A 19,190-nucleotide genomic window follows, 5' to 3' on the forward strand; every position below is an offset into this window, starting at 1 on the left:
GCCTACCGAAGCGGTTGCAGCCCCGCTCAAGGTAAGCATATTTTCGGCAGAGCTGCAGTATATTCTATTCGTTCTTCGGTCGCATGCTGACCCCGTAAGTATCTTGTCTTCAGCCGAAAGCATCCTGCGGATGTGCCCGCCTTGGTGCCACTTAAGGCGCTCAAGGTGAGCCCCAGCTCCACCGCCCACTGGGTGGTGGAGGCGCAAGCCACCATACAATGTGGCGCGGCGTCGGCGAGGGCCGACCCAAAGGAGCCGGTCGCCCAAGGAGGGGCTGCCGAGGTAAGCCCAACACAGACGGGGGAGGGAGCGCCTCCGCCCCGTGAGGCCGAGGCTCGTGAGTCAAATGGGGCCGAGGCGCCCTCAGTTGTCGAGGCCACCGAGGTCGAGCCCCCCCCGGGCCTCTGAGGCCGAGGCGACGGAGGCCGGGGTGCCCAGGACCGCCGAGGCCGCAGCGGCGGGGGTCGGAGCCGCCGGGACCACCGAGGCCACGGTGGCGGAGGCCGACGTGAGTGCGGCGAAGCCGGCGGCCCAGGAAGTGGAGATGAAGGCGGCGAAGGCCTCGGTGGCGCCCCTGGTCCAAGGCCTGCCGCTGTTGCGGGAGAGCGCCCGGGAGGCAGAGGTCCATCCGATCTCCTCCGACGATACTTCCCGGGCGCAGGAGGTGGTCGATGCCGAGGTGGCCGACACCGTGGAACAGCCGGCTCCGACCCCGGGCGAGGGAAGCTCGGCCCTCGTGCGGGTATGACCCGAGCCCTGTGGGAGGATCACCCGCGTGTCCTGTGGCAGAGCCGGGACGACCCTGAGGGGGAGCCTCTATTCGCCCTTGAGGACGCGACCGAGGGCGGGCGTTGGGACACCTTCGAGCAATACCGCCAGCTAGCGGAGCGGTCACTGCGGACGGTGCTGTCTGTGGTGGCCGATGATCTACCCGGGGTCGCCCAAGTTCGCGCCTTCTTTTCTTATGTGGTGTCGTCTTTTTCCGAGTTTTCTTGTAGTGAATGACCCCTGTTTTGCCTATCTAGGAGCTCGAGGCCTGGTTCCTTGGGAAGTCAGTGTTCCTTCGACGGGAGAGGGATGTCTAGGACCAGCTCCAGCGGTAGAAGGACCTACTCGCTCGTGCCAACGAGCTTCTGTCGGTGCAGAGCGTGGAGGTGGAGGACCTCTGCCTACGTGGTACCGATATGGAGGCTACGGCGACGGTGGCCCAGGAGCAGGTCGCCCCCTTGGCGGTGCGGGTCAAGGAGTTGGAGGAGGAGCTGACCTGCGTGGCCGGTGATTGGGATGCCTTCAGGCCCCGGGCTGGAGAAGCCACGGCCTCTGTCAAGGCCCTTGCTGGACAGCTGGGGACGGAGCAGGGTGCGCACCAGCTAACAAAAGGTGACTTGGATGAGGCCCTCAAGGCGACTGAGGCTTCCCGGACTGAGGCTGTGGTCTAGAGGGGAAAGGCCGAGGGTGAGTCTTATTCCCCTTGTTTTATTTGTTTTTCTTGTGTTTGGCCCCTAACTCCTTGGTGTGATACAGAGCTGGAGGGAGAGGCTTCCAGGGCGACCGAGGCCTCCCGGGTCAAGGTCCAACGCCTGAAGGAGAAGGCCGAGGCATCTTGGGTCGAGGCCCAGCGCTGGAAGGAGAAAGCCGAGGCCTCTCGGGTCGAGGACCGACGCTGGGAGGAGAAGGCCAAGGGTGAGTTTTCCTTTGCGCCCCTATTTGGCTTGTTTTCCTTTGCGCTCAACCCCATGCCGTTTATTTTGGCGTAGAGTCGGAGACGGAGGTCACCCAGGCAGCCGAGGCCTCTATCGCCGTGCAGGCGGTGCTCGAGACCAAGATCGGGGAGCATGATGCGCTGAAGAGCGCCGCCCGTACCGCCTGCGAGGCCCTGGAGGTCAAGGGGGTCTAGTCGGGCAGCTCCCTCGGGAGCTGTCTGATTGCGTTGAGCGGCCAAGTGCGCGAGCGACTCCGAGGGGCGCTGCACATGGGCATTAAGCGCGCCCTGGCCGTTATCGCCTCGCACTACATCGGCATCGACCTCACGCCTATCAGCGATGGCTACGTCCTACCTGATGATGACAGGGAGGCTGACGAGGAGGTAGCGAAGCTGATGGAGGCGGCGGAGGGCCCCAGCATGGCGTTGGCCAAGCTGTTCGAAGAGGAGGTGGTCCCTTCTACGCCGTCCGCCGATGCTGGAGACCCTAAGGCTTGACCTGGGCCCAAGAGGCCGTGTAATTAGATTAGGGATTATGTTACCCTACCATAACGCTGGTGGCCATCGATACCCTTTTAAAGTAATCGTGCGTCAACGCCTCTTTAATCGTTTTTCTTTGTATTTTCGAGCCTCTGCCCTCTGTCCTATTTTTGAGCATATCACTTGCAAAGGACTTCCTCGGAGCCTAAGCTATCCCTAGGGCGAAAAGGTGGTGAGGGAGTGCCGTAGCCCGGAGGCGTAAGCTGTCTCGTGACTCAACCGGCCTTTTGGCCCTGAGACAGACTTTCGGTCCTTAGGTCTTTTATAATTGACTTGTCAGAGCATAATAGAGAGTTTGGCGTAGAAATTTTTTCGAAAAACGACTAAAAAATGATGCGTGGGACTTAGGGGGGAGTCCCCCCTTCTAGCCCCTAAGGGAGGCTCGGTTCTACAGAGGCAGAGCTGTGTCCTGTGCGAGCCCCACAGTGGGCACCTCTGCAGAGGCAGAGCTGAGTCTCCCTTATGGTGTTATCGTAATGCCGAGGCCCGCGATGGGCTCGGCGGGTTTCTCGAAAAATTAGAACAATTAAAGAACGCTTCTTAATTGTATTTCGGGAAACAATGTACACAATGCTTGGGAATTTAAGGGTAAAAGCGACGTAGCTGTTCTATGTTCCAAGCGTTGGTGATGATTTCGCCCTTCTCGTTGCCTAGCTTGTAGGTCCCGGGCTTCAGCACTTGGGCGACGATGTATGGTCCTTCCCATGGCGGGGTTAGCTTGTGGCGGCCCTTGTTGCTCTGCCTCAGCCTCAGCACCAGGTCACCCACCTTTAGGTCTCGGCTTCAAATGCGGCGGGCTTGATAGCGTCGTAGAGCTTGCTGGTATTTGGCTGAATGTAGCAGCGCAATGTCTCGGGCTTCCTCTAGCTGGTCGAGGGCGTCCTCGCGGGTAGTACGGTTGCTCTGTTCGTTGTAGTCCCGAAGCCTTGGGGAACCGTACTCCAAGTTAGTGGGGAGGATGGCCTTGGCCCCATAGACTAGGAAGAACGGTGTAAACCCTGTGGCTCGGCTCGGGGTATTCCTTAGGCTCCAGATGACTGACGGGAGTTCGGCAAGCCATTTCTTGCCAAACTTCTTCAACCGGTTGTATATTCTCGGCTTGAGGCCCTGTAGGATCATGCCATTAGCACGTTCTACTTGGCCATTCGTCCTAGGGTGTCCCACGGCCGACCAGGCCACACGGATGTGGTGGTCGTTGTAGAACGTCAAGAACTTGCGGCCGGTGAATTGCATCCCGTTGTCAGTGATGATGGTGTTCAGAACCCTGAACCTGTGGATGATATCAGTGAAGAACAGCACCGCTTGCTCAAACTTGATTCGATTCATCGGACGAGCCTCGATCCACTTGGAGAACTTATTGATTGCTACCAACAGATGGGTGTAGCCCCGGGGGGCTTTCTGTAGAGGCCCAACCATGTCCAGCCCCCACACGGTGAAGGGCCATGTAACGGGGATGGTTTGGAGGGCTTGGGCCGGGAGGTGCGTTTGCCACGCATAGTATTGGCATCCCTTGCAGGAGCATACTAGCTTGGTGGCATCAGCAACCGCCGTCGGCCAGTAGAACCCTTAGCGGAAGGCATTTCCAACGAGTGTTCGAGGCGCCGCATGGTGCCCGCAAGCTCCCGCGTGCAAGTCCCAAAGTAGGGCTCGACCTGCCTCGGTAGTGATGCATCGTTGGAGGACGCCAGATGGGCTTCGCCGGTACAACTCGCCGTCGCTGAGGACATAAGCTTTGGCTCGTCGCGCAAGCCGTTGGGCTTCGGTTCTGTCTATGGGAAGCTCTCCTCGAATGAGGTAATCAAGGAGCTGGACCCGCCAGTCCATGCCCTGATCGGCCTCGGGAGGTTCCGTGTTGACTTCCATCACCTCGGGCCCGCCCGAAGGGGTCTCAGCGATGGAGGGGGCCTCGAGCCCTGCGGTGGGCTCGACCGATGGGCCCTCTCTCGCCGTCGAGGCGTGGTCGATGGAAGGCTTGCAGAGGTCTCTGGTAAAACGTTCGGGGGGACCGGGGCCCGCACCGACGCCATCTTTGCAAGTTCGTCCGCGGCCTCGTTGAATTTACACGCAATGTGGTTGAGTTCGAGACCGTCAAACTTGTCTTCAAGGCGACGTACCAGCTTGCAGTACGCCTCCATCTTGGGGTCATGGCAGTTCGACTCCTTCATCACCTAATCGACGACGGGCTGCGAGTCGCCCCGCACGTCGAGGCGTCGTACTCCGAGTTCAACGGCGATCTGCAAGCCGTTGACGAGGGCTTCGTATTCGGCTATGTTGTTGGAGGCGGCGAAGTGGAGCCGAATCATGTAGCACATGTGTACTCCAAGGGGCAAGATGAAGAGCAGACATGCGCCCGCCCCGGTCTTCATCAGGGACCCATCGAAGTACATGGTCCAGCATTCCGCCTGGACTGGGGTAGGTGGTAGTTGGGTGTCGGTCCATTCTGCCATGAAATCGACCAAGACCTGAGATTTGATCACTTTCCGAGGCGCAAAGGACAGAGCCTCCCCCATGAGTTTGATAGCCCACTTGGCTATCCTACCCGAGGCCTCCCGGTTATGGATTATCTCCCCCAGGGGGAAAGATGACACCACGGTCACCTGGTGGGACTCGAAGTAGTGACGCAGCTTGCGTCGAGCCAAGATCACGGCGTAGATCAGTTTCTGGATATGGGGGTAGCGTGTTTTGGTCTCGGAGAGCACTTCACTGACGAAGAAACAGGTAGTTGGACGGGTAGAGCATGCCCCTCTTCCTGCCTCTCGACTACTACGGCTACGCTGACCACTTGGGTCGTTGCGGTGACGTAAAGTAAGAGAGCCTCACCCTTGGCTGGCGGTACCAGGACAGGAGGATTAGTGAGCAATGCCTTGAGTTTGGCGAGGGCTTCTTCGGCCTCGGGAGTCCACGAAAAGCGTTCCGATTTCCTTAAGAGGCGGTACAGAGGCAAGCCTTTTTCGCCAAGGCGTGAGATGAAGCGGCTCAGAGCCGCAAGGCATCCCATAACCCTCTGTACTCCCTTAAGGTCTCGGATCGGTCCCATGTTGGTCACGGCCGAGGCCTTCTCCGGGTTGGCCTCGATGCCGCATTCCGAGACTATGAATCCCAAGAGCATGCTTCGGGGAACCCCGAACACACACTTCTCGGGGTTGAGCTTGATGCCCTTCTCTCTGAGGCATTTGAAGGCTATCTCCAGGTCGTTGATGAGATCCCCGACCTTCCTAGACTTGACCATGATGTCGTCCACATAGGCCTCGACGGTTCGCCCGATGTGCTCACCAAAGACTTGGGTCATGCACCGCTGGTATGTGGCCCCTGCATTTCTGAGGCCGAATGGCATAGTCACATAGCAGTACATGCCGAATGGTGTGATAAAAGAAGTCGTGAGCTGGTCGGACTCTTTCATCTTGATTTGATGGTAACCGGAATACGCATCAAGGAAAGACAGGGTTTTGCATCCCGCAGTGGAGTCAACGATTTGGTTGATCCGAGGTAATGGGATAGGGACTTTCGGACAGGCTTTATTCAAACCGGTGTAGTCTACACACATCCTCCACTTCCCATTTTTCTTTTTGACTAACACAGGGTTAGCTAACCACTCCGGATGGGACACTTCCTTGATGAATCCGGCTGCCAAAAGCTTCTGCACCTCTTCACCGATGGCCCTGCGCTTTTCCTCGTCGAATCGGTGCAGGTGCTGCTTCACCGGCCTGGAGCCGGCCCGGATGTCTAAGGCGTGCTCGGCGACCTCCCTTGGTATGCCCGGCATGTCCGAGAGACTCCATGCGAACATGTCGGCATTCGCGCGGAGAAAGTCGACGAGCATGGCTTCCTATTTGATGTCGAGGGTGGCATTGATCCTCAGCGCCCGGTCGTCGGGGCAGGTGGGGTTGACCGGGACGAGTTTGATGGTCTCCGCGGGCTCGAAAGTTCTGGCGTGACGCTTGGAGTCGGGCACCTCGCTACCTAGTTGGTCGAGGTTGACGATGAGGGTCTCAGCTTCTGCGATAGCCTCGGCGTACTCGATGCACTCGATGTCACAGTCGTATGCATGCTCGTACATGGACTCGATAGTGATGACGCCGTTGGGGCCCAGCATCTTGAGCTTGAGGTACGTGTAGTTGGGGACCGCCATGAACTTGGCGTAGCATGGCTGCCCTAGGATGGCGTGGTAGGTTCCCTTGAACCCAACCACCTCGAAAGTGAGGACCTCCTTGCGGTAGTTGGAGGGAGTACCGAAGCAAACGGGCAGGTCGATGCGCCCGAGGGGCCACGTGCGTTTCCCCGGCACAATGCTGTGGAAAGGCGCGGCACCATCCCGGAGCTGCGACTGGTCGAGCTCTAGGAGCTCCAGGGTGTTGGCGTAAAGGATGTTGAGGCCGCTGCCTCCGTCCACCAATACCTTAGTGAGCCGGGTATTGCCGATGATGGGGTCGACGACAAGTGGGTACTGCCCGAGGTTCGGGACGTAATCAGGATGGTCGTCCCGGTCAAAGGTGATTGCCTCCTGAGACCAGTTGAGGTACCGGGGAGCGGCCACCTTCACCGAGAAGACCTCCCGGCGTTCCCTCTTCCGCTGTCATGCCGTGAGGCACGCCGAAGGCCCGTCGAAGACCATGAAGGCATTGTGCACCTCGGGGAATCCGTCGTCCTTATCATCGTCCTTGTCGCCGGCGTCCCTCCTCTTGGCATCATCGTTGGGGAGCTCGAGCTTAGCATAGTAATGCCGCAGCATGGTGCATTCTTCGAGGGCATGCTTCACCGGGCCCTGATGGTAAGGGCAGGGTTTCTTGAGCATGTCGTTGAAGAGCCCGGGGTCTCTGGGGCCTCGGGGGTTTTTGCGCTCTGCGGCCACGACTAGGCCAGCCTCAAGGACTTCCTGCTTCCCCTGGCGACCCTTCTTCTTTTTATTGGGGAGGTGGGGAGTCGAGGCCCCGGGGGTCTCGTCCCTCCGCTTCCCCTTGGCGTCGTCGTCGAGGAAGATGGCCCCAACGGCCTCTTCGCCCGAGGCGAAGTTGGTGGCGATGTCGAGGAGTGCGGCCACCGAGGTTGGTACGTTCCGGCCCAATTCTCGGACCAGATCTCGGCAGGTGGTGCTAGAAAGGAAAGCCTGGATAATTTCCGAGTTGCCAACGCTTGGCAACTCGGTGCATTTCTTGGAGAAGCACCGGATGAAGTCTCAGAGAGACTCATCCGGCGCCTAGCGACAACTCTTGAGGTCCTAGGAGTTCCCAGGGCGCATGTATGTGCCCTGAAAATTCCTGACGAAGACCCTTATCAAGTCGCGCCAGTCGTGGATCTGCGAGGGAGGGAGATGTTCAAGCCAGGCTCGCGCCGAGTCTGACAAGAACAACAGGAGATTGCGGATGATGAGCAGGTCATCGTCTGCGTCGCCTAGCTGACAAGCCAGGCAGTAATCGGCCAGCCAAAGTTCGGGGTTGGCCTCACCGCTGTACTTCACGAGGTTGGCCGGTTGTCGAAACCGGGCCAGGAATTGAGCAACGCGGATAGCTCTACTAAAAACTCGAGGGCCAGGCACTCGGGAGAAGGACTGTGGTCCTCCTCACTATCGTAGCGGCCGCCCCGGTGTGGATTGGAGCCCCGGGCGGGCCCCTCATTGTTGTGGCGCCGTCGTCAGCTGACCACATCGTGGTCGCCTTGCGCCTCGCATCGGTTGTCGAGGCGGTCGCGGACCGAGGGGACCCTGTTGGCTGTTGATACCTGAGCGGGCTTAGGACGAACTGAGGCCCCCCTATCCTGTCGAGGTGGTGCCGTGGGAAGTTCTAAAGCACCCCCACGCCGTCTAGAGGCGGAGCTCTCGGCTTGCTGTACCGCGGCGGTCTCGAGGAGATCCCGGAGCTCGCTGCGGACCCGTCGCCCCTCCGTAGTAGAGGGCTCAGGCATCGTTCGGACTAGCATTGCCGTGGCCGCGATGTTCTGGCTAGCGCGATTAAAGATTGGGGGTTGCTCACCCCCTTTGTCGTCGTTGATGCGGTGGTGGACGTCGCGGGCCCTCCGCCGGGCTCCTCCGCCATCACCGCGACCCTGCTGCTCCTGCTCGAGAGTGTCTCGGAGCTGCTGCAGAAGGAGTCAATCTTGCTCGACCTTGGCCTAAAGCTCACGGAGCTACTCCAGGTCCGGACGTCGAAGTTGTCCGGGGGCAAGGCTCTCATTCCGCGCTGTCGGTGGGACAACGCGTGAGGGTGTGGCATCGCCCGCTCCCTGGCGAAGCAGGGTACGGTTGCCTGCCCCCTCGTCCTCATCGCCCATGCTCGACATCCCGAGTCCGACGTGGAAGCATTCATGAGTGGGATCGTAAGTGCCTTCGCCGTCAGAGTTGGAGTAGCCGAAGCAGTAGTCGCTCGAGGCCAGGAAGCGGCGCATGGCTTCAGGGTCGCAAAGTCTAGAGAAGTCCGCTCCGGCCCACGCCTCATCCTCCTCTGAGGAGTCCGCGCGGGTGTGAGTCAAAGTCGTGGTGCCAAAGTTGAGGGCGAAGCGTTGGTGGCGTCCTGAGGGCTATGCATGAGCAGAAGCGTAGGCGGAAGCATAGGTGGCGGCAGCATTTCTCAACCCGAAGGGATACGGGGATGGTGCCATCGCCGGGCTTTGCTCCGCCGAAGTTGACTCCTCAGGACGTGGCGGGGCAGAGCTTGATGTCGGGGCGTCGTCGTGCGCCACCGACGTTTTTCTCTTGTCCAGGCTCAGGCTAGACAGGTCCCCAACCAGGGACCTTGTGCCAACAGCTGGGCGTGGGATACCGGTGGAGAGTGGCGTGTCGCCCTGAGTTCGCGTGGTGTCGAGGTGTCCCCGCTCGCGTCGTGCCTGGCGAACGCGATGAGAGCGGCCGCCCGGGCGCCGCCTGCGCCTAGGCTGTGGGTGCGTGACGTCGTCATCGGTCGGTGGGGCTCGGGGTGTGAGAAGTACCATATCGTACTCACATCCTAGAGACATGAACTCTAGGCTCCTGAACCAGATCACCGTGCCGAGACGCAGTGGTCGTACGGGATCTGCCATCCGGAACTTGTTAGGGAGATGAAGCTGACACACAGAACCCCTACCTGGTGCGCCAACTGTCGGTGTTTTGGACCGGCGGGCCCTCAACTAACTAGTAAAAACATGCTGCGTGCCCCTAATCTCGGATGGTGATGCAAAGAGACATAAGGTTTATACTGGTTCGGGCAATGGGTGCCCTACGTCCAGTCTGAGAGATCGATCTTGTATTCCTTGCACCGAAATGCTCGTAGTAGGGGGTTACAAGCAGGGCGAGAGAGGGATCTAGTCCCAAGTCTCTGCGCGGAGCCGCATGGATTGCTTGAGATGTTGATCTCAGGCGGCGGAGAAGCGTGCGTGTTACAGAAAGTCGAGTGTGTGTTCGTCTACCTCTTGAACCCGTGAGCCCCCTCCCTTTTATAGTTGAAGGGGGGACAGGGGTGATGCATGTGTTAGCTATGCGGCGCCGTGCGAACAGAGGCGGCATGTCCGAGCCCTGTAGCCTGTTATTATGGCGGTATGGTTGATGGAGTGGTCCTGCCCTTGAAGCGCTGGAGCGACGTGCCGGTCACATCCGAACTTGTGCGACGTGGGAGCTCCAGTGATGGCTGGACGCAGGGCCTAGCGAGCGACGTGTTGCTTGCTGTGCGTTGGCTGCGTGAAGAGCCGAGGCCCAGTTGGTGCCGAGGCCGAGCCGTCGTAGGGGGCTCGGCAGGCGCGAATCTCGAGGTTGCCGAGACCCTGAAGCAGACTGCTGAGGCGTGGGGGGAGCAGTTGATTCTGTACACTGATTCTGAGGCTATAGTAACCTGGACTTGACTCCGCACGCCGCGTTGTTTCTGGAGCAGGGGTTAGGTAGCACAGTGCAGTATGGGCGCCGGTCGTGGGCACAATACCGAGCATAGTGCCCGGTAACCCCTGTCCTATCCTGGACGGCGTGGCTTCGACGTGACTGGCGTCCAGTCGGCCACGCCGCTGTGTCGAGCCGTCATTCGGCTGATATCGCGGGAGCGGTCGAACGCGCCGGTTGGACGTGACGTCTTGTCCGAGAAGTTGGTCGAGGCGGAGGCGACTGGGTTGTTTTGCCGAGCCGGCCTTGAGCGAGGCGGAGAATCGGCGTCTCGTCCGAGGCTGTACGCGCGGGGCCTCGGGCGAGACAGAGAATTGGTTCCTCGGCCGAGACCTTTCGCGCGAGGCCTCGAGCAAGACGGAAAACTGGTAGGTCGTCCGAGGCCTTCCGTGCGAGGCCTCTAGCGAGGCGGAGATTAGCTAAACCTCGGACATGTCTGGTGTTTAGCTAATAGTTGTCCCTTGGCCTTGATTTTGACGGGTTCTAAGCGATCTTTTCTATTGTTGCTTAGGGGACCTCTTTTCGTGGTACCCGACAGCACTGGTACGTCCTTTACTATGTATTTAGATATAATGTTTATGTAGAAGCATAGTAAAAGCTATGTATATAAAAAAAAAATCCGAAAAACTTATGATTTGGGACAATGGGAGTATTTTAATTCGTTGGACCTAATAGGACATTGCCATATTATTAACGATACTAACTTTATTATAGATGTCATGATTATCATAAAATAAATTATAGCCAGTAAATTTTATGAAAAAGGTAACATATAAATAGATATATAACATTTTTTCCTTATTTCCTATCAAGGTCTGGTAGGTTTTTCTTCACCCGTTGCAACGCCCGAACATATTTGCTAGTAATTAATAATTCTCGGAGAATGATACATTCGGACAACAGTATCCTTCATTAAGATATTTTCACGGCGCATGCCTTGCTTCAGTTCAGTTATTTGTTTTAATATTTATTGGATGAGTATCCGTATGTTGCAACGGGGAGAATACCATCAGGTATTCGTAGATGTGTATTTTTTTATGAATTTTTCCATCGCTGATTCACTCAACTTAAAAAAACTCTATGATGCCTAAGAAACCGGACAGGAGAGTTAATTAGTACTCCCTCCATCCCAAATTGTAAGTCATTCCAAGAATCTTGGAGAGTCAAAGCATCTCAAGTTTGACCAAATTTATATAATAAGATAATAACATTTATGATACCAACTAAGTACCAATAGATTCTTTGTTAATTATATTTTTATAGTATACCTATTTGATGTCATAAATCTTTGTAATTTTTTTTATAATTTTGGTCAAACTTGAGAAACTTTGACTCTCCAAGATTCTTGGAATGACTTACAATTTGGGATGGAGGGAGTACGCAACAAATATGCAAAATACGGGGAGAATACCATCAGGTATTCGTAGATGTGTATTTTTTTTTATGAATTTTTCCATCGCTGATTCACTCAACTTAAAAAAACTCTATGATGCCTAAGAAAACGGACAGGAGAGTTAATTAGTACGCAACAAATATGCAAAACCGGACAGGAGAGTTAGTAGTAACAAATATGCATTGTCTGACATTTTTTATACTTCGCACTCACATGTGACGAAAAGAGAACTGAGAACAAGACTGATTGAGCACACTGTTTATATAGTGACAACATTTACAATATACGAACTGTTTCTAATCACTAGAATATTCTACTATGCTAGGGGTTAAAATGCTCTTTACAGTTTACGTACCTTTGTGCTTTCCATCAATCTCCTGTTCCAGCACGTCCATCAGTCTCGACAGAAACTTCCATTACCGCCAAACATAATTCTTGTTGTATGTAGGCAAAATTTTAAAAAATAATTGTGGTATTTGTCACCGTGACCGTGACAAATGCCTCATAGGTATCGGTCGAAACATCCTCAGATACACGTCTCTCCAGATGACTCTGCTGCCTCCTGGTAACGATCACTCAGGAATACTTCAAGGCAGTAATGGTGGAAAAACCTTAGACATTCTTCAGGATTATTATTCCTCTGCCAATTGTGGCGTGCCAAAAACAACCATCACGTTCACCTCATCAACCACTTTACCCTCCTTGTCAACGAAGATTTCTCCTGAGGTTACATCCATGGCATCAACAGAAAGAGCTCCATCAACTCTGGTGCTCAGCACAGTGATCACCTCAGTGTAGTGCACATTTGGTTGCGCATTGACCTGTGTTTGCATTGCTAGGGTGACACTGCACTTGGATCGTGGTGGGACGATGCCTCTGTCTGGCACTGTGCAGAAGCGTTCTAGCTTTGCCTTTGTGACGAAGGCGATGTAATCATCCATATCGTTGGTCAGCTCTATCGAGTGCGATATCTTGAAGTCTTCAAAGGGAATGCGTATTTCCAGTGGCTCAATCCCAAGGATGTCTTCCAAGCAACAAGAGCTTATCTGCGAGACATATCAGATATACATGCAAGGTTTACCATGGCTTATTGATGCATGCAAATCTAGTGTTGTTTGGGTTCTATTAGGGAGCATATATATGCCCTTACCTGGATTTGGGCTTGGCCATCTGTAGTATCTATTTCCTTCAGCTCGTCTATTATATCTGATATATCAGGTCTGTCTGTCGGGTCATCTTGTATGCATCTTAGGGCCAACTCGAGACACTTCTTCACTTGTTGGCAAGCCAACGATGATTGTTTCATTGATTTAATCCACCGGTGATTCCACCTTCTAATTGCCTGCCATGTTTACAATTGAAGTACTAATTAAAAAAAATAAACACACACACACACACACCCCACCATCACCACCATAAAAAATAAAGTAAAGCCAAAGCAATTCTCATCTCTAGGAGGTTACCCAATCCCTCATTGGTGATACTTCATTAGTTGGCCTAAACTGCGACACAAGCATACAGTGGTGGAGCGTGGGAAGAAATTAAGGGGGGGGGGGGGGGGGGGGGGGGGGGGGGGGGGCTAATTCCAGTAGTGACTACACATGTATTATAAAAAGGTCCATCTCTACATGACAATATGAGCTCAAGTCTCCAACAACCTACGTACAGCATGTGCACAATTGCAGGAACCAGCTTGCTTGCATGTATGCATGCAGATTTACTCCGAGGCAACCCAGTTTCGCCTTAACGTAGCTCCGCCAGTGCAAGCATATCTCTATGATTGAAGGACATGCTCTGGCAGGACCATAGTTATGTATGTATATTACCAATAGCTCATGAAATTCACAGCCACATATATAGGAAGATCTAATCATGCATGATTATGAAAAATGTACAAAGGTGATTAGACCGTTTGTCTTACTTTAGTAATATTGGGCTTCGTTCGACTTCCAGTCACCAGCTCTATAATTATTACACCCAAACTATATATGTCTGACTTGCTAGTCGCTTTGCCTCCTGAAATGTATTCTGGAGCGGTATATCCTCTGCACAATAGTACAACAGTTTGATGCACATGACATAATAAAGAGCTTATACATATGAAAGAATTTGGAACTCACTGTGATATGAGACGTGTAGTTGTAGCTAGTGAGTCACTTTCGGGTCTAGATAGACCAAAATCTGTAATTTTGGGCACCATGAGGTCATCTAGTAGTATATTGCCTGGTTTGAGATCCATGTGAATGATTTCCTTATCCTTGTGGAGATAATGCAGACCCCTGCAAATTCCGATAATTATTTGGTAGCGTGTTTGCCATTCGAGTCCCCTCAATTCATCTAAAGAAATAAAAGATGAAAACATAGTGTTTTAGAAGGTGGTTGTCATCAATATTTGGTTTATGATTACTAATTGTTGGTGCACATCTATACCACACACCAATGTGCTACCATGAACATCCCTGCAAAATCTAGCTTAGATGGTTTGCAAAGGGAACCTATTGAAACCTATGAATGCCTCTAGAGGAGGAACCCATAGGGGAGGCTCTCCTCGGGATGTTTTAGGGTCGGCAGACCACCTAGAATGCCAACCACCATCAAGACAAATGATGAACATCAACTAACGAGGTTGGAAAAGCTAGAATTTGGAAAATATAAAAATATTGGATTGCTATGTGTTTGATCAATTGGATATCCTCAATCGGCCATAGCCCATTATATTTATAAGGTTGGGAGGTCTTGCAACGCTTGGAGATAGTTTACATGTCAAATTATGTGTGAATCTCCAAGTTCTACTTGGACCAGCCAAATCCAAGTATCCAACCTTGTGAATATACCAAATTCGACCTGGCCGGATTGCCCAGCAAACCTTTACATTGATATCAAATTGGGACAACACAAAATTGTTTATAGACAAATATTGGATACTTTCGTTTTATGGTCCATATTGTTGATTATTAATTTAATTTGTTTTTAAAAGTAGTAGATGAAATAGGGATGCTGATGCGATTAAGGAAATAAGTATATATAAAAAAGGGCGTACCCAGTGCAGAGAGCTCCCGCTCTGTGCGAGGTCTGGGGAAGGGTGTTAGTGGCAAGCCTTACCCTCGCCTGTGCAATGCGAGGAGACCACGACTCGAACCCGGGACCTTCCGGTCATAGGCGGTAAGACTCTGCCGCTTGTACCAGGCCCGCCCTTCTAAGGAAATAAGTATATATATTCATTTTTGATAGAATATATACTTAAGGAAATAAGTATATATTCTATCAAAAATGTGGTCCTGTTGGGATGCTTGGTCTGACAAACCATTGCATTCAAGATGAGATAGTCCAACATAAGTTCATCTCATGAATTGTAGTGGAATGCCTCCATCTCCATGCTTATATTAATTTTTAGATTGTGCGGGACAGGATGGCGGTGGATTAACTTTTTATATTCCATAAAAAATGATGAGTGAGAAGATAAGGAACCACACACTATTTCTCAAACTAAATGGCTTTTAAGTGATCACTACATTAATGTACCTGAAAGATGTTGGTCAAGGCTGCCATTTCTTATGTATTCAAAACAGAGCAACCTTTCTCGTATATCGGCCATTATAATTGTTCCTCCCAAAGGTATCGCATGTTCTTTTGTAAAAGAACAGTAACCAAGAAATCGTACTATATTTGAGTGCTTAACCGAGATCAAGCTGATAACCTCCCGATGAAACATCTTGTCTTTAATTGTTCGGCTACTGTGAAGCCTCTTTACAGCGACAACCCCATTTCGAAGGATGCCCTGTTTAAATCATCTTGTGAGCACAAACATAAGCATTATATCAAATTCTTATATGCGGTGAGGAAATTTGAAGGTCTGGTGGCATAAAAAAACTAAATTACCTTGTAAACAATTCCACATCCGCCGCTACCAATTTTTTTCTTCTCAGAGAAATTTTCTGTGATGCTATGCAGAAGTACAAAATCTAGAGGGCTTGGTTCCTCACTTTCATTAACTATGCGCTCTAGGATGTTGAGCTCCATGTATCTGTCATGTATTAAAAATAAAGAATGTGTTATCAATTTTAGAGAAAGGAAAAATTAGCTTGATTATCGAATTGAACATAATTGCAATCAAGGACAACATTTGTTTAAAGTAAAAGCAATTGCTGATTGATTTTTGACTGGTAATGATATCCTACATCAGTGCATCACTGCATTTTCATATCTAACCAGTTGTGATGCATGGGGATGATGTGCCATTATCTAACGGTCATCCTAGCATTGCAACAATTGATGGAAACTCAATATTAGTAGTTTACTACTATATTACTACATTAATAATTAATAATACTGCAATTTTGATAGGATAACCCCAATTTTCCTATTTATATAAGACATTTTCTTGTGACAATTGAGGAAGTAATTTCTTATTTATTATTGAATATTGAAGAAAAATAAATTGTTTAGATTTTGAGCATTATAATAGAATACTAATTATCATATTCCTCAATTCAGAAGCTATGAAGTGCTAGCCTCTAGAGGGAGGAAGCCAGAGATAAGGATTAGATCAGCTTTCCATTGTGAACAAGGAATTTTTGCAGTTCATTTGAGATTTCTGTGAGCACAACAAAAGAAAACTTTAGAGATTACAGATAAAATAAATACATAATTAATGAATTACTCCTGTTGTTTTTTTATGTATGACGTTGGCTAGCTCAAATTTGAACTAACCAATGTCATACATAGAAAAATTGAAGGGTGAAGCATATAACTTTTGTGCATTATTCTATACCTAACCGTGGCTGCCTCAAATAAAATCATTAAAATATCACATAATTAATTTGTAGTTACCAAAAGTCACACATGCGTACCTGGAATCTTCATGAACTGTCTTTGTGTACAGTCCCTGGGATGTTTGCACAACCTGCATTTCCATTTATGAAAGATAACTCCGTACGCGGCTATCAACATGTGTAAGTTGAGGATTTGTAAAAAAAAAAAGTACCAGCAGCATAAGCAATAAGCTTGGGCTCATATATCGGTGTCTTTGACAGTGAAAGAAAAGGTTTCTAAAATAACAAGTTTATACGCTGAAAACAGCTGGTGCTAAAACAGTCACTTGATATACAGATCTAAACTGAAATTTTGCTCTCATTTTCATTCTCCTTGTCAATCATACAAATGATATTCAGTTTCATTTTTCTAACTCATGGTCCAAGTGGCTCACTGGTATATACATACTAATAAAGGAAACACTAGGGATGTATTTTTTTCTCTCCAATATGGATCAACAGAAGTTTCATTCGCATTAACTCACTGGTACGTAGAGATTATATATATGTTAAACCTATCATCTCATGACACACACACACAGGCCACTTTAAGTTAAAATAATCTAACAAGCCATGCTACAGAGGGGGGGGGGGGGGGGGGGGGGGGGTTGCAAACCGCTATTGAATTTCAGGAATATTTTCATTATTTGCCACTACAAATTTATCCAGCCAAAAATTACCCATCGCAAAACATCTAATCCATTATATTAATCCTAACTGGAAGTTATGTCCCCGTCTTCTTCCTCTCACAGCCCTCTTGCTGTCACACATAGTGCCCACCTGGCTTCAACCTTTTTTTTTCGTGAACAAGGCTATGTGTCCGTTTTTCTTAAGAGGGAAGAAGGGAATTAAAACAACAGAAGCAGTGAACCACATGGCTTGCAACTAGCCCCGTAGGTTAAATGAAGAAGGTTAAAGTATTAAATATTAAAAAAAATGCACAAAGATATACCAGATTTGAGCTGGATGAAGGTGGTGTCTGCCTTTCCACTTGTGGGTTTCGTTGATTTTGCTGAGCGCTCAAGGTCTGAATAGCACCAAACAGTAATTGTGGCTTAATTGGTCCCATCATCATATTGAAGTAGTCATTCTGCTCAAACAATACCATGATCAAACAACCGAAAGGGTGAAACAGCAAGATTTACTTTTGCTCCCCAGAAATGTACTTGATCTCTAGTAGAACAAATCTTCGCAAAATAAAAGGGAAGGGGATAGCGGTACCTTGTTTGGAAATTTTCCATACAAGATCTCCTCAAGCCGCTTTGTCAGTACTGGCATATTATTCCACCACTCAGCTGATGTCGTCGGTTGCTTTCCTATATACTCGAATCTGCCGATTTAAGATTAAGAACAGTATAAAAAAAAGTAAGTCATATATATGTTCTATCTGAAAAAATCAGTCACAAACCTAAACTTTGGGGTGCTTAAGAAGGTGATTCAACTAATTTCAAAATACAAAATGAAGTCAATAACTTAAATATCCTTAAGAATAGTCAAAACCTCAGTCCCATACCATCTACAGGGTTCACAAAATCAGCCACATGCACTAAAAAATGCTGGGGTACAGGGGTTTTGTACTGGAATTCAACTAGTGTGAAAATTTATGTGCAACTCCTCATGAGAAGGGAAGACAATAACATGAGTAGTACTTACTAAGTACAATATATCTATATTCAGTAACATACATAAGTAGTACTAAGTGTAAAAACTCCGTTGTCGCCTTGGTCATCACGGAAATTAGGAAATAAGTATTGTGGAAAAAAAATTGATAACGGGCACACTTCAAAAACCTTAGATTCCATTCCTGAAAAAAAAACTTGATTCCCTGTTTAGCAGTCCAGACAGCCACAAAGTGCCTAGATGGAAAAACAGAGCAGAACTAGTCGTTCGTTTAGGCTGTCTCCAATGGTTCCCAAATAGCCAGTCTCGAAAGAATTCTATTGGCTATTAAGAAGAGAGATCAAATAGCTAGCGACTCCCAATAGTTAGTCTAACACTATCTCCTACAAACAACTCTCTCACGGCTCCAATAACCCTGCACTAAAGTATTCATTTTTTATTATTTCTAAAGCTAGATGCGCCCTTAGGGCGTCCTCAGTGACCGGCTACGTCGCCAGGTTCGTCCGACGTGGAAGTATTAAACAATGAAAAAAGCATCTCTCTAGCAACGAGATAATCGGCAGGCTATTTCACTGGGATGGAGGAACTGTGAGAGCAGGATTTACGGCAACGCTCTGCAGGTGGGGATGAAGAAAATAAGATAATAATTTTCTCACTCTCTCACTTTCAGCTAAGCTAGTGAAATCGATCGTATCACTGGGACGCCCTTAGTCTCCAATTCGCTGGAAATTCCCCACCAATCTCCTCCAATCCCTTCGGTTGGAGACTAACTGCGATCGGTGAAGTCAACACTGGAGAGTCCCAAATTAAAACTTTTTTTTAAGACCGAAGGCTACAAATTAAAAATTACATCTTCTTGCGCATGGCGATGCGAAGCATCACGAACTGCTGGTGATGCGGTTGCCCGTTGGCGCCGCCGCCGACACCGACGCCGCTGTCGACCTGGTCCATCTTCCGCTTCCCAGACATCCTGGACAGGTCACGATTTGGTGACGGAGACGATGGGATGGGACGATTTGATCAGCCGTGCGGCGGCCGGCGATGGGGCCGGGGAGAAGCGGAACGTTGGTGATTTCTGATATTGGGAATCGTCGAGGCTGAGCGACCGAGGAAGCCATGATTCGTCAACGCGTTACGCGTACTAGGACGTGACGCGCGCGGACGTCACGTTTACGGCGGACGCCGGCATGGGCCGTCTGGCCACTGGCCTGCATCGGCCCATCACAGAAGAGGGCAGAGGATTTTTTTTTAAACAGAGGGCACATAGGCTCAGCACGGCAAGCATCCGCT

The 19,190-nt window shown here is 50.5% G+C and overlaps 2 protein-coding genes across 2 annotated transcripts; one reads left to right on the top strand and one right to left on the bottom strand.

Moving 5' to 3' along the window:
* Positions 1 to 1,184: 1,184 nt before the first annotated feature.
* LOC136465130 (uncharacterized) lies at positions 1,185 to 1,897 on the top strand. The gene is made up of 3 exons (XM_066463991.1): positions 1,185 to 1,380; positions 1,525 to 1,683; positions 1,758 to 1,897. Exons 1-3 carry the CDS (start codon positions 1,185 to 1,187, stop codon positions 1,895 to 1,897), a joined length of 495 nt encoding a protein of 164 aa, XP_066320088.1.
* A 9,748-nt stretch (positions 1,898 to 11,645) lies between these two features.
* On the bottom strand, positions 11,646 to 19,010 carry LOC136462662 (cysteine-rich receptor-like protein kinase 27). The gene is made up of 10 exons (XM_066461731.1): positions 18,751 to 19,010; positions 17,502 to 17,610; positions 17,233 to 17,370; positions 16,320 to 16,372; positions 15,349 to 15,493; positions 14,992 to 15,247; positions 13,590 to 13,806; positions 13,391 to 13,514; positions 12,620 to 12,811; positions 11,646 to 12,515 (listed from the first exon to the last, which is right to left on the bottom strand). The coding sequence occupies exons 1-10, from the start codon at positions 18,867 to 18,869 to the stop codon at positions 12,102 to 12,104; spliced, it is 1,767 nt and encodes a 588-aa protein (XP_066317828.1). The 5' UTR covers positions 18,870 to 19,010; the 3' UTR covers positions 11,646 to 12,101.
* Between the last annotated feature and the right edge of the window lie 180 nt (positions 19,011 to 19,190).

Source organism: Miscanthus floridulus, chromosome 7, assembly GCF_019320115.1.
Source record: "Miscanthus floridulus cultivar M001 chromosome 7, ASM1932011v1, whole genome shotgun sequence".
NCBI lineage: Eukaryota > Viridiplantae > Streptophyta > Magnoliopsida > Poales > Poaceae > Miscanthus > Miscanthus floridulus.